We start from the raw sequence: 15,436 nt of genomic DNA, 5'->3' as shown, positions 1-15,436 counted from the left end.
GATTTCTGGTAGAAAATTAAATCTAGTTAGTATTTTAGGGGTCAAAAGTAAATTTTATAACGGGAAAACAAAAAAAAATTAAGCTAAAACGGGGATTTTTACCAAATCCAAATTTTGATAAAATAGATTTTGCTGTTACTCTAAAACAAATAACAGTACCTAACTATCTACTTGAAATTTTCATCAAATGTTTTTATGATTGTTTTTATTCCCGATAAAAATGTATTATTGTATTTTTTGTCTTCGAGTCATTGATTCAAATCATCTATTTGAATAATAAGTTAACTACCCACTAACTATTTATTTAAAAAAAGTGCATGTACCTTATTCATTATATTAAATACTTTGTTTTTTTTTTTTATTATAAAAACGATATATTTAAGTCATACTGTTCATACTATATAGTATACTAGTATGGTACCTATTGAAAAGTCACAGTGGTACAGGTGCCTAAGTGCCTTATAATAATAATCTATTTGTCATCAAATTTAACAAGTTTATTTTCGTTTGGTACCTAGTCAATATCACCTACCTAACCTTATTCATTCAATATCGGGTAATCCGGCTTACAGTTTTAGACTAATTGTTACATCGTCTGTTGTATGAAGTATTTTTTTTTGTGAATGGTCTTAGTTATCGTGATATCATTCGTGAGCCACGATTTACCGAGAAATTTTTGTTCGAGTTGGCCAAGTTCAATCACGTCTTGTTCAATCTTTGAATCAGTATTAAAATAGTGTTATTATTTCAAATCTTCTATCCCAGTGGGGGGAGGTATCGAACATTTTCAAGAGGTATACGATAACAGTAAATACTGCTTTGAACGCGACTACACGAGTACTTTCCAGTTTCCTGTGAACTTGGCAATCATTGTAGCCTGTATAGTTGTAGCGGTGTCAGGGCCATTGGTTTCGTCGCGTTTAAAAGTTGTACTGCAACTGCAATAGATAGCGTTGGCGTTATCGTTTACTCGTGTCGACAGAGTTCAACAAAGCTCGGATATAATTATTATTAATAATAGTTAATATAATATTTAGATTTTCTGTTCGGATTCTTTTTAGTGTTCACAAGATCACAAAATCGGCGATTGGTTTTATATTTATAAAATATAGATTATAAATAGATATCTACTATAATATTATTATGCATAATAATTATCGTGGACCCACACTAATCAATGAAATACCGAATTATTATTGAAATAGGAAAACGAGTTCATGTGAGTATGCGACTTTATAATAATTAATTTAGATGCATTGTATCCTACGTTAATACGATGAGTATCTGTGAACGAATTATATTTTGAGTTCTGATAATTTTACCATGCTGTTCAAAAATCGAATTGTTTCTGATGCTCTAAATTAAACGCAGTTATGTTCATATTTGCAATCATCGTGAGAACATAGCGTAATTATGTAATAATAAGTAAAAACAAATATAGTAGACATTTTAAAGTGTGTTAAAATTTTTTTCAATCAATTATTTAAGCCTTTGGTACTTCAGCAATATAATGGGGTAGCCATCAGGGTGGCCTGTAAATATTTTGGGTGGCCGGGCCACCCCAGGCCACCCCTTAGCTACGTGCCTGACACCTAACTGTTATAAAATAATAAAATAATATTTTGAAAAAAAAAAATTAAATAATTTCTATTTTATAGTATGTAAATAGGTAACAAGGATGACTTGAAACTTATAATGTAATGTACAATATAGAATAAAAATAAAACATAATTTTTTATGTTAGAATGAATTAAAATAAAATAATAATAATTTAGTATTTTAATTTTTAATAAGTACTAAGTAGCAAGTCGGTCGGTAGTAGATAGCTGCATTCTGCAAAGTAAATCAGTGTCATATTCTCGCGGCAGATGGCGCGTATTTTTTATCACAGTCAACGAAAGCTTATCGTGTCAGTCGTTTTCATTGTACATATTATTTCGTTTTTCTACCACCATGACTCGTAATCCGACTGATAATTATTATCATCATTAGGTATTGTTTGTTAGTCTAATTTTTTTTAAATGTTGCTTCTTGCTTAATAGTTAATACACTTATACACATACGCTTCTGTTGCCCAGTCGTTCTGTGTTTTATTAATTATAATCGTAGTTCATCAATATTACACATAATATTTATATGTAGAGGACTGTTGTGGACTCCCGATCGTCGAGGTGAGTGTTTATTTCCTCTGTATTGCGTCGTTGATGCCTAATATTTGTCAAATTTTTCAGATGAATGTCAAGAAGAAGATCTTGCCAGCGATATGCTTGGTATCCGCATACGTGCACTGGATCAAGCCTCGTCTGCTGTCCGATTCCGCGTCTAAAAGTGGCAAGTCGCTGCTGTTGAACCTTTGCGCCCGTTCCAGATTTCTCATACCCATGATGGTGTTTACTGCGTTTTGGCTGTTTGATACACAGATGCAAATTGAAGCTTCTATCAGTTTTACGTTCAGTCGCAACGTTCAAATAACTATTGGTGCACCCGAAGAGGAAGTCAGAGTACATAATATGGATGAGGATGACGACGATGACGATGACGATGACGATGATGATGAAGGTGTTGATGATAGCATTGATTCATATTCAGATATATCTTCCTCTTCTGATGTCAGCTTGATTGCATTTGAAGACTTGCAAGTAGCATTGCAAGAGTATGTCAATAATCAAAATGACAGGATTGCTATTAGGTGAGCATTTAAAATTTTTAGTATAGGTTCAAATATTTTAAATAACATAAATATATTTTATTAGCATACAATTTTAAGAAGGCAAGAAAATTGTTTGTTAAATTTTCAATATCCAGGCAAACTATTTAGATTAACTATTAAAAGTATAGTCAAAACTCATTGTTATCGTCAATTGGTTGAATATAACTTATACCAGATTAGCAACTAGATATATATTAAAAAATAAAATAAAATGTTGGGAAAACGTAGAAAGTTTTGAATTATTAGCATCATATTGCTAATTATTGTAAAATTGTTTTTATTTACATAATTTAAATAGTTTTGGACATTAAATGAGAATCTCAAAGAGCAGTTTTGTTATAGTTAGCATGTGTTGCTAGGATAAACAGGTATAACACTGAAATTTTCTTCAGAAAATAATATCATTATATATTATTATTATATTATTTATATTTTAGTTTCTAACTAAAAGAGAAAATACAAGTTTTGTAAAGTTAATATCCTACTGGTTTTGGTTTTTATGAATTTGTGTTCTTAGTAAACAAAGTATTAAGTAATATGTACCTAAATATTTTATAATTTAATTTAAAATTAATTTACATATTAAATAGAGAACATTTTTTTCATTAGTTGTTGAAAATTAATTATCTTAATTAAAACTGTAATCTATTTTAACTTTTTTTCATTAAAATATAAGAAGTGACAATAAAAGACTATTATTCAGGTTAGGATAGAAGGGTTATGAGTTTATAACTAAACAATTGTATTGCTACTCTAAATTAATATACATTTATATATATATATGTATACATAACATATGTTAAGGATCTTATTTTTATTTTATAATACTAGGTACCATGAGCGCCCATTGGGAGGGGCAAGATAGGGCACTTGTCCCCCTCCCCTAAACAAACAATATTTAAAACTTGTTGCTCAATAAATATTACCATAATATTATTATCTTTATTACCTTACATTTGAGAATTTTTTTATTTTGACCCCCCTAAAATGTTACTTATGGGGCCCCGCCCATGTTAGGTACTGATTATACACAAAGTAAATGTAATCAGACTTAATTATTTTTGAGTTAGGTACTTAACACTTAGGGTAACAAATAGGTAGGTATAAAGTAATAATATTAATAAATAATAATATAATAATGATTATAAAATATATTCATGTATTGGTAATTAGTATAATATTTTGTAGCAATAGTGCATATTTGTTATATGTTAAATTAATTACCTATTTATTAAATTATTGTAATTATAACAAATAATACCCATTATCGGTTATGGGTATTTGGATCTTACAAGGTTATAAAATGTAAATATAATATATTATAATATGTGTACACTATACATATACATAATATATTGTTTATATAATATGTATACATAGTACATACACATATATATATTATACATTGTATATTTCTTTCATATTGAGATATAAATGATTGTTAATGTTTAAAGTGAGTAATATGTTAACTGTAGACATTTTAGTCATAGTGAATAGTTAAAAGAAGGCTTTATTCCTAATAAAAAATATTAAGAAAACTATATTTTCAAATATTTTTAAATTTTAAAGTTTTTGTTCATATTTTTACACATTCTAATATATTATTATAGGTAAGTTGCTTAGATGCTATAATTAATTATGTAGACCAAATCAGCACATTATAAGCAAGTGGTGGATACATTAAATGTATTTTGTGATTTTTGGGTAAACGAGCGATACCTACGCATAATTTGTTTTAGAAAGAAAAATAAGCTAGTCTTGGTTAAACTAGTCATTTTAGTTTTTCTAGTCCAGCTACATGTCTATTTTTCGCCTTTAATCATTTTAAAGTGAATTTTCCTGATTTTGGTTGATGTGTTTTGATTGTGGATTTTTTTCTTCAGCATAACCTCGAACTGGTAGATTGTTTTATGATTTTTAGTACAACCTTGTAGTTATCTGCATAATTTCGACAAACAGTTAATAGAAGTTTCGGAATCAGATAGCATTTTTATCGCTGGATTGTGTACTTGGCGTACAAAGCTGGTATTTTTTTCACGGATAAAAATTCTGTAGGTACATAATATTTGTATACACCGTATATCGACTGTAGCCAATCAAATCTGAAACGTCTATCCACGTATAATGTATATTTTGAATAAAACTTGTATTATAGTAAAAACTAAATAGCGCTGTTGTACGTAAGTGTTACCCCACAAAATACCAAAAAGTTTATTTTATTGTTTTAATATCTGCTGAATGCTTACCATTTGAATAATCATCATCATGTATTTGTTTTATTTAGTTTTGCATATTATATGAAATATGTTTTATGTTTAATTTTAATGCAATAATGCATGTGAGCATTTATACTTAAACGTATATATTTTAAATTGTTATGCTAAATGAGTTGTACAAATGATTACCTACTCAACAAATTACTCGACTGACTCGAATTATACGTTAACTACGTGCTGAAGTCCTATAATTTGAATAAGTGTTAAATAGTTTTTAAGTATTTTAGAACTGAAAGTATACATAATATGTATTATCTTTTTCTTGAAAAATAAAATGAAGTACTAGTTACCATACTATTTAAAAAGTTAACGATCTATCGTCAAATTAATTATGAAATATTTTCATACTTATATAATGATTTATACACTTAATTTCTTCTAAATCTTAAATATTTATATCGAGTAAGAAGAAGAATATTGATTTATTTCACAATGACTTTTTTAATTTGTTTCATTTATTCAGGATTGTACGTTGGGATACGATAATCGAAAAGTACTTGAAAATATTTTGAGTAATACTGTAGATTAAGTTTAAAATAAAATAAGTACCTAATAATTATAGTTTAAATATTCAAATAATTGGCTAAAATTATACACTTTCTAGAGCAATTTGATATTTATATTTATTTTATTTATACCTATTATTATATATTAAAAGTACAAACTCAGATTTATTTATATAATTTGTATTGTAATTTATAATATAATTGTTCGTATACCTACTAAATTGCATTGATCAAATAACTGTGAGACGCTAAGAAATAATAACAGTTAAAATGCATGAGAAAATTAAATATGATATCCTTTAACCTAGCTTGGGTTGTTCAAAAGAATATTAAACTGTAAGGACCTTGTAAGGTATTTTATTCGAACTGTGTTTGAAAAATTAATATAGGTGAAGCGAGGAGTAAAATCCTAAACATACAGTTTATTATTTAATTACCGGCTATTTTCAAAATTTATTTAGGGATGTAAATTAAGAAATAATTTGATTATTTTTCTAAATATTTGGTTTAATAAAATGTTCGCTGTTAGGTTTAACGATTATAAGTAACTGACCTATACGAGTAGATGTTATGATAAAATTATTTGACATTGTGTAAAGGTATCAAACATTCAGGGTCGTTTTTAAGATTTGCGAGGATTGAGACAAAATATTATTGATATGCCCGTCCATTCCAATTTAAAATCTAACGCTAAGATAATATTTTTACTCGCTTTTGTAATAACAAATATATTCAATATCTATTTCGAATACGTTGTTATATTTATTTTATAATGTTAGCACATTGCACAGTTCAATATTTATTAAAAAAATATTTTCATGCATTTCAAACCCTGTGAAGTTTACTAATTTAGTATTTGGTATAGTTTTAATAATTACCACAATGTTGTGATTTTAGTAATAAAAAAATAATCACTTACCATATAGTTCCGCATTCTAAAAATATTCTTAACACCAAAAGTCCACCTACCATAAAATTAATTAAAATTAATCACTGTGTAAAACCTTGTTGAATTTAAACTATTATATTATCTAATCATGAAGGTAGGAATAAAAGGATAATTAGAATTCAACAAAAAACCAATATGCAATTTATAAATAAAAAAATAAAATTATATAACGACAGCCAAATTGATAGATATGATTTTGTTAAGATTTTAGCTTTATCTAATAATATTTAATTGTAATTAACATTATAATTTTATTACATTTGTAAAACATTTTCCAACTGATTTTTATTTATAGTAGAATTTTGTTTTTTAATTTTATTCAATGTTTCTGTTTGAAATTCTTTTAGTACATCCAAAAAGTGATAAATAGTAGGATGTGGGTGATAGAACTCGGAATTGAAACGTGAATGATATGATTCGCAAGCATTTGTAGTGATAACTAGTTATCTGCTGGTAAAAAATTAATGTTGAACGTGTGGCTCAGATTACATGTTTAATTTTTATATTTTGGTGCAAATTGCATACGCGTTAAAGTGTACCTATTGGTAAAGCCAATTATAACTTATACAATTGGTGCAAAATATCATCTCCCGTTTTGAACTATTGTAGTCCTTAACTAATTTCTAATTATTTTTAGTTTAGAAAAACTAAAACTTGACCTTTTGGAATTCAGTTGTGGGGTATTGACATTGTAATCATAATTCTTGGCTTTAAAAGTATTAGTGATGTAGTAAAATAATAATATTAACTCAACAACAGCGACATTTTTGTGATAAAATTTAATTATAGAATATAAATCACGTTTCCCAAATTCAGAAATAATCTTACTCTATACCTGGCTATACATTGTGAGATGCCAATTATGATCGTTTACAAACATAATTCATGGACCATGGTTATTGATAAAGAGGACGTCTTACTCGTGTTGTTTCCATCATACATAATATAGTATAGCACATTTATGTTTAGCTATTATCAAACTTAAAGGTGAGAATATAATCTAGATCATCAAAGCCTGAAGACATCACATGCGGCGTGGCGTCCTCTTAACAATTAGATAACGCTGAAAATTTTCAATGTATTTAGTATTTTTTATTATTTTCTTCATAATTAAAGATTTAAAAAACAGTTTAACATACCTACATGTACCTAATTTACTATTTATTGTTTTAAATACGAGGTTCTGGGCATGCCCTGCTAACTATAGATATTTACTTTATATGTGTATAACGCCGTAGAATACACTTACATAATACGAAAAAAAACTAATATTTTATGTGAAGTTTAGTTAGGAATAATGTTTTTGTTACTGTTACAGACGTTCCGTTCATCATGATCATCACGAGCAATAGAAATAACACTAAGCGAGTTGAATGAAAGAACGGTTTTTTGCCATCCAAAAGAATGGAGTAGTATTTTACTAAGTCATAAATTAACTACTCTAAATGTAATATATTTTGTTTTTGTTTAATAAGGTACTAAAATACCATAATTTTAGAGTTTAAATAAATTGCGTATACACGCGTGTTAATGGTTGTGTGTATATTCACATATTTGACTATTATTGACACGTTTCAATGTTTATATTGTATACTTACGTACTATATAATATTAAGTGTGTAGTAACTAATTTGAACCACATATTATACCGGTGGTCTTGTTTACGATGTTAAAGAATTATCTGATTTCTGCTTTAAAAATATTAACGATTCGCGAATTCAACGCAGTGAGAAAATACTTGGATTCCATTTTTTTTTGCGTCGTGAACACCTCATATATCTCCGACTTTATTCCTCGAATCGTGTGACAGCCCAGTAGTATATATATATATTATTATATTTATTTATTTATTTTTCTCATTCCCAACTTAAATAAATGTAATGTAGGTATAATAGATGTACACACATATTATAATATTATATGTTAATATTTATTATAGAATAGGTACGTACATTTGATAATATCCTTAATGAGTATGATAATTTCACAATAAATAACAAATTACAAATTGTTAGATTTTGAGCACTTACATTTTAAAGAGTATTTTTTCTATCGGTATAATAGGTGGTTCAAAACATAATTTTAATTATGAATGTGAGTGAACAATGAACATACATCAACAACAATGAGAAGACTGATGTAAAAACTATTACTTGGCAGTATTTAAGATTTCTGAACATTAATTTTTATTCAATGTATGAAATTGCAATTGTATTTTAATCTTGTATAGCATTAAAAATACTACACATTACATAAACTTATATAATATGTATAATGTGTGTGTTTATTTAATATATAGTAAGTACTTATATACGATATTTATAATATAAGGTTAATATATTTAATTTTTTTTTTATTGTATACAATCGAGTTTTTATTTACATAAGAAAAAAAATTCTGAAATTTTTTTTATAACAGGATTATACGTAAATCATACGTTTAAGTAGATTCTAAGGTGTTGGTATTTAAAAAAAAAAAAAACATACGATTTAACACGAAAGCAACAAAGTGGTAATATAATTTGATTTACGATATAGGTAACTTAAAATAATCTTATTCTTTTTAACATATTTATTTAACATCTATAACATTATAGTATTGTATTTTGACTACATTTATGTATAGTAACATGCAATATTCGTTTTCATTCTGTATTGAGCTCCGTGTTTTTTATACGTTCTCGTGTATCACGCGAATCTGAAACAAAATAATATAACACATCTTAGTAATTTATCAAAATAGATTATTAATTGGCTATTTGTTGTGTAATGCAAAAATTTGACTTTGAGTTGGTATATCATACATTTTGATACCGTTTTTAATATCGCATTAAACGAAGGCTAGTGTAAGTGTTACATTTTTATCTATTAAAATAAAAACCAAATAAACATTTGTATTATATTTGTATGGTTTTGTATTGTAAACGATCGTATTAACAAGGGCATTTTCATTTTTTTTTTTTATAAATGCCAATTTAAAATAAAAAAGGGAGACAAAATTCCAAAATGATTATTTCATTATTTTTAACAACGGTTTTCAACAGCTATAATATTTCCAAGCACATCTCGCTTACGTTACAAACAATAAAAACAACCAACAGAAATAAAAATAAGCTTCGCTGTGTGTTGCGTAATCATGATATACGTGTATTTTGGTCATTAAAAAAAAAAAAAAAATGGTATCGTTAAAAATTTGCAGTAGGTAGTGAACATTCTCACTGTATACACTGTACTTTGATTATAAATGGGTAATTTTATACCGCAAGTTTGTGTGTGACGAGAATTTTGCCATTAAAATGTTTATATTTCGTTCCAATTTCTTGTGTCTATATAGATATTTTATATTGGCCTATTAAAAAGAATTAAAAACCAAAAACAAATCAAGTGGAATGATCTAATTACTCGTCATGATTGCAATGATATACATTATACATTAAGATTTATATGTATCAACATAACCTTTTGGTTGTGTGAACATCAGATTTTTAATATGTAAATTATATGTCACTTGCCGATGCAAAAGTTCATTGATTTATTTCCGCGTCCGCCTATTTGTAATGTCACAACTTAGATATACTAAAAAAAATAAAAGATAAAACAATGATCTCGCTTGATTAGCTATAATAATAGTTATAGCCAAAAACATAAATAAGGTTCAATGACTTTCCGTGCAGCCGATAACATAATATAGGTGTCTATAGTTTTTTCGTTTGCTTTTTGATTGCAGGACTTAAAGGGAATATTTAAAGGCACTATTTCTTTCTTTTTTTTTTTTTTTACAAAAAACATCAAAAGTCCGCAATGACTTTTATATTCATTCGTTACACACCCCGTGTACTAATTCATGTATATAAAATACAAATATGGTCATAAATTAATTGAGAATCGATGAAAACATTTTACCCGATAATATATTGGTAGGTATACCTACTTATAAGATGAAAAACTGGATAAAACTGGGGAAAGTTCATCGCATTTTAACGAAAACACAAAACAAAATATTATTATTGTTTGATGACTGAACCTATCGTTTTGCGAGTGGATTATACCTACCAGTGAAACAAGAAAATACATTTTGACAGCTCGATTTAGCTGTTCGGATTTTACAAAGGTTTTGTCGCTTTTCTTTAAATCACGGAAATAGTCACGTTTATCACGGATATACACCTATAACTAAGTAGTTTTCAAAGTCTAAGGCGCGCACACGAAAGCAAACTATTATGTAAGGCTTTCGTTTAGAAAACATTATTATATAGTCTGATGTACAACGCTGCTGGCCACTCACGTATAAAATGGCGACAGCTCTCGAAAGTAAAGAACATTGCACAGCTGCCTGTCTAGACCTTTCGATCGCGCATGGCACCAAGGTCCATTTTTTTAAAAACAAAATTGATTCTGGCTCTATCGTATTATTTAATAATACTAAATCCTACCTAATCGAACGAACTTTTATAGTTCACGTCAAATCAGATTTTTTTCACGTTAATCCAATACAAGATTGGTGTTCCTCGACGATCAATCAAGACTTCTTTTTTTCTTCTATTATTTTAATAATAATACTCCTTTGATCAACTAACTTTCAATGACGATTTCATCAAGAAATGGATATTGTACAAACGCAACATTAATTAACAAACCCATTGCACAAAAAACTAAACTTATCTAGGAATAACGTTCAATAAACGTCTAACCTGGTCCACTAATTACATACAGGTATACACGAAAAAAGAATTACACTATACGACTGCAAACTATGCACTCATACCAATACACATATTATGCTAGATTTTATTTCAAAAATAAATGTTGTGCAGTGCGATTTATATTCACTTCAAAAATAAACTATGAAAAATGTCTCGAAATCTTGATAGATGCCATAAAAAACATATAAAAATAAAAATATCATTAAAATAGTCAGAATTCTCTAAAACACATTTTTTTACTTACGGAGCGTATGTTTTAAAGTATCAGAAAAAAATGACATCGTACTCAAATACCCAGGCCTATATATAATCAACAATAGACTAGCGAGAAATGTTTTACTGCCCGTCGTATAACTGTTGCAGTGTCGTTTGTATTCAAGCAGTAGTATACTGAAGTGGATCACCTGCGCCCGGTGGCAAGATTTATAGGGGCGGTGGTTAAATCACGTGATAATAGTGATCTTAAATTAAATTGAATACGTTGAAATATTGTTTTGGCAACAATGTGGGTGACGGTTGTAGGACAGGGATGGGTAGTATAGCAGGGGAGAGGGTACTGTCAAAAAGCTATATAAACACGCCAATGGGGATAAACTATAAATGTTAATTTTGTGTGTTATTATTGTGCAGTGACGTTACACTACATTATACGACGACATCTGAAGCCATTATTTTGGTTAAGTTATTTTATAATTATTAAAATACGTCGTCTCGGTTGAATATTAAACGAGAGAAAAATATGAAATATTTTATTTTCAATTAATTTATTATCATAGCAATGCGCGCGAATAAGATTTAGTGCTTAGTTGTTTTGGTATTTCGTAACTCATTACTATTTTAATCATTAAAATCTGCAAAACAATAACTGTAAATAAATAATAAGATCGTTAATTGTTTTTCATCTATATATATTATACTACAAAGGTGATTAAATCGGAGCTCAGCTTTAACTTTATAAAATAGTTCTATTTATTGGGGCTGACGTTAATGATAGTTCGCTACCGCCCAACCATCATCCTTTTGTCTATCTTTACGGGATGATTACATTATTATGTACAACAATACGAAACGATCAGCGGTTTATCATTGTTCGCTGTAGGATAGTACCATCTCCCGAAAAGCATCAACTAACCGGCCTTAGTTATTTTCCTTTGAAAATTCAAAGATTGACCATTTGTTTTGGATTATCAAAATAAGAAATTTTAACCATCTCATTAATATAAGAACCAATTTTTTTTATATGCCTTACGTATTAGTATCAAAAATGAAATAAATTACAACTAAAACCCATTGTAATAAAAACATAAAATTCAAATGTTTATAATGAGTTTTTTTGATGGACTATCACGAATTCATTTGAATATTATACACAATATGTCTGAAAAGTTCTCGAACTATAAATTTAATAAAAACAAAGATTTTAAGATAAACGAATTTATTTACATCAACCCTCTACATAAAGATCTCGATTAGTTATGCACTCGTTACATCGCCGGTAAAGCTGTTCGAACGTTCTGGACAACTCATTATGTGGAACTGCCTTTAATTGTTCTGTACAAGCTCATTGAATCTCTGGAATGTCGTATAAAATGTGACCTTTCATCTTCAGTTTGAACTTTGGAAATAAAAAATAATCTGCTGGAGCCAAATCGGACGAATAGGACGGTGATCTGATTTTCGGCGTGAAAACGAGTTAAAAGTGTTGCTATGTGAGCTGGAGTATTGTCATGCAAGAGAGTTCGACTGTCCGGATTAGTGGTATTCGGGTCGGATTCGACGAATACGATATATCGGGAGCTTCATCACTCCCAAATAAAACTTAGCACTTATCGTTTGTCCCCTTGGAACGAATTCACGGAGAATCAGCACAAAAAAATTTGGTTTTTGAATTTTTCAAACATAGGTACTGTGTATTAAGATTTATGTGAAACTGGTACGGGTTAATATATTTATATATTACTTACATATTACTATACATATTACTTGTATTAAACTAATATCCATTAAAACGTTGAATGCAATACGAAGCAACATTCGTGTTTAGTTCAATAACATTGTATGTTTTTCAAAGGTAAACCTAACCAACTTGGATAAAATTCAAATTTTGTTGACAAACAATCGAAGTGGATTTCTGTTGTTATTTTCAAACGATTGACTTTATTCCTTTGTTCGCGGTAACGTGTTGTTCTTTAAACTTTGGCATTATGTACTATTATGTTGTAAACAATGTAGGTATAACTTTTATTTTGTTAAACCTAGGTATAGCTTTATTCAATACGATATTGTGTACGTGAATTTAAGCTACAACAAATGGTAATAATAAGTTTTATAATCTGTCGTTTGTCCCGAAAGAAATGTGTAGATTTTATTTATACGGCATAGTCCAATCGGCCTTTAAGAATATTTTTATTGTGCTTTAATAAAACTTATTAAAATATAACAACGGCGTTTTAATAAATACTATAAAGATTCATAAAAACAACGTGTTAAAATTATTTATCAAAAAAAAAAAATATTAATATATATAATTTCAAACAATGCACCAGTAAATGCACCTCTTTATATTTATATATATTTATTGTTATTATATAGTATGGGCATTATTGCTGTTATAAACGGCTGCATACTTTGTTTTAATGTTATTTAGAAATAGCTAGAGGTGTGTTCAAAATGCTTGAGAAACTTTAAATGGCATTTAGATTATAATTTAATTATTTCGTCTGTAAAATATGTCAAAGCGTTAAACTATAAATATCATATAAATATTAAATATTATACTCGAGTGCGTCACAAAGACCAAAATAATGGATTTTCGGACTTTCACCTCGTGCTGTCTTCCTCGTTGAGTGGTTTCCACAACACTTGGCAATAATATTATCCTCTGACTATAGGTCATCTCCACACCTCGTAAGAATAACTGTTTGATTTATTTTCATTTATCCTGCGGCTTATATACATCGCACGACAGTTTGTGTAAAAATTCAACGGATATTTTGATTTAAATTGATCGATAGAGTGACTCTGTCCGATCTTTAGATGGTGCAGAAATAAATTATACTTGTGATTTTTTTTCATTTACCCACACACACGTGATCTACCAGACGAGGTCTATTTGACTTAATTACAAACATTACTAAACATCGACAGTTGAAAAATTGCGGTTGTCAATGTTTATTTAAATGAATAATATAAGGATGGCGATATTAATATACATAGGGTTAAAAAGGCAATAATGAAGGGACGGGTAAACGTCCTGAACGCAATTATGTGAACCTATAAACTTATTTGGGCGCACGCGAGCAGAGATATAGAAAGTATAACGAACTCATGCGAAGTTGTTTTTTGGTCCACAGAGTGCACAAATTCGGTATAAAATAATACACATAAAATTGTAGGAACCCACGATGGACGCATATACGGTACACCTTTATATAAGGACGATATAGCCAACGAAATTTGTTTAACTGTATTAAACGACAACTGTCAATATGTGTATTTAAATACTGTTCGAATGAGTGGCCTCATCGCGGTCCGGTTATAATCTGATGCAAAAATCAATTATGTTTTTACTCGTTCACAAAACAGTGACGATCGTCAACGTTTACGCGGACAAATACGAGGAGGGGGTATAAATGTCCACAGGCGTTAAAAGGAAATATTGTATACTATAGTGATCGGGGTTCGGCGAACGTCAAGATTAAAATTATGTGTACCGATAATAATATTATAAATCGCGCGCACGGAGATCTTATCGAGTCAAAATTGTTTGTTCCACTAATGCGTTAGGTACAATTATAGTGATATTATGGCGTACTGTGTAGAAAATTGGAATCTATAATATAATAATATGACGTACATAATATAAATGTTGCGAGACTCGAGTCACGATATTATGCACACTGCAACGAACTTATTTATTTTACGCGACGAAACTTTTGCATCCCCTATCACTATCATAATATAGTATAGTATCACAAATACCGAAACGTGTTTGGATAATATATATGCACTTCAGTTTGGCGAATATATATAACAAAATATATATAATATAACACTGTGTATGCACGCATGTACACTGTATTTTTTATGCAGTCTATAGTTTAAAGATTTATATACGCGGTCGTTTCGTTTATGATTATATATATTATGTACATAGTCCACGAACTCCGAGAATCATATATATATATAGCTATTACGAACGGTCACATCGAGGTACCTGCGTATAGGCTACAATATTATCGGAGAAGTTGACGCGTACCCTGCACTACGGACTACGGTGTAATATGTAATATA

At 28.8% G+C, this 15,436-nt stretch overlaps 2 protein-coding genes across 3 annotated transcripts in view; one reads left to right on the top strand and one right to left on the bottom strand.

The window, feature by feature from the left end:
* The first annotated feature begins 1,810 nt into the window (after window positions 1–1,810).
* LOC114122350 (uncharacterized) lies at window positions 1,811–8,807 on the top strand. Its single transcript, XM_027984985.2, has 3 exons — window positions 1,811–2,171; window positions 2,232–2,689; window positions 7,760–8,807. The coding sequence occupies exons 2-3, from the start codon at window positions 2,232–2,234 to the stop codon at window positions 7,791–7,793; spliced, it is 492 nt and encodes a 163-aa protein (XP_027840786.2). The 5' UTR covers window positions 1,811–2,171; the 3' UTR covers window positions 7,794–8,807.
* Window positions 8,808–8,996: 189 nt separating this feature from the next.
* Window positions 8,997–15,436, bottom strand: part of LOC114128607 (allatostatin-A receptor-like) — a 173,739-nt gene continuing 167,299 nt past the window's right edge. The window contains exon 5 of one of the 2 annotated variants that reach the window (XM_050204405.1): window positions 8,997–9,138. The gene's annotated coding sequence lies outside the window, so the exon portion shown is untranslated. The remainder of the gene's footprint in view (window positions 9,139–15,436) is intronic. The other variant, XR_007605229.1, reaches the window with a different exon arrangement.

This window comes from Aphis gossypii, chromosome 3 (assembly GCF_020184175.1).
Source record: "Aphis gossypii isolate Hap1 chromosome 3, ASM2018417v2, whole genome shotgun sequence".
Classification (NCBI taxonomy): domain Eukaryota; kingdom Metazoa; phylum Arthropoda; class Insecta; order Hemiptera; family Aphididae; genus Aphis; species Aphis gossypii.
The sequence above is the reverse complement of the archived record's forward strand: the minus strand, read 5'-3'. Positions and strand labels throughout refer to the sequence as shown.

Bases quoted from the DNA above. Each gene is read 5' to 3' on its own strand.
- LOC114122350 (XM_027984985.2), top strand. From the start codon at position 2,232: ATGAATGTCAAGAAGAAGATCTTGCCAGCGATATGCTTGGTATCCGCA. The intron at 2,690-7,759 runs GTGAGCATTTAA...TTACTGTTACAG, and splicing joins AATGACAGGATTGCTATTAG to ACGTTCCGTTCATCATGATC.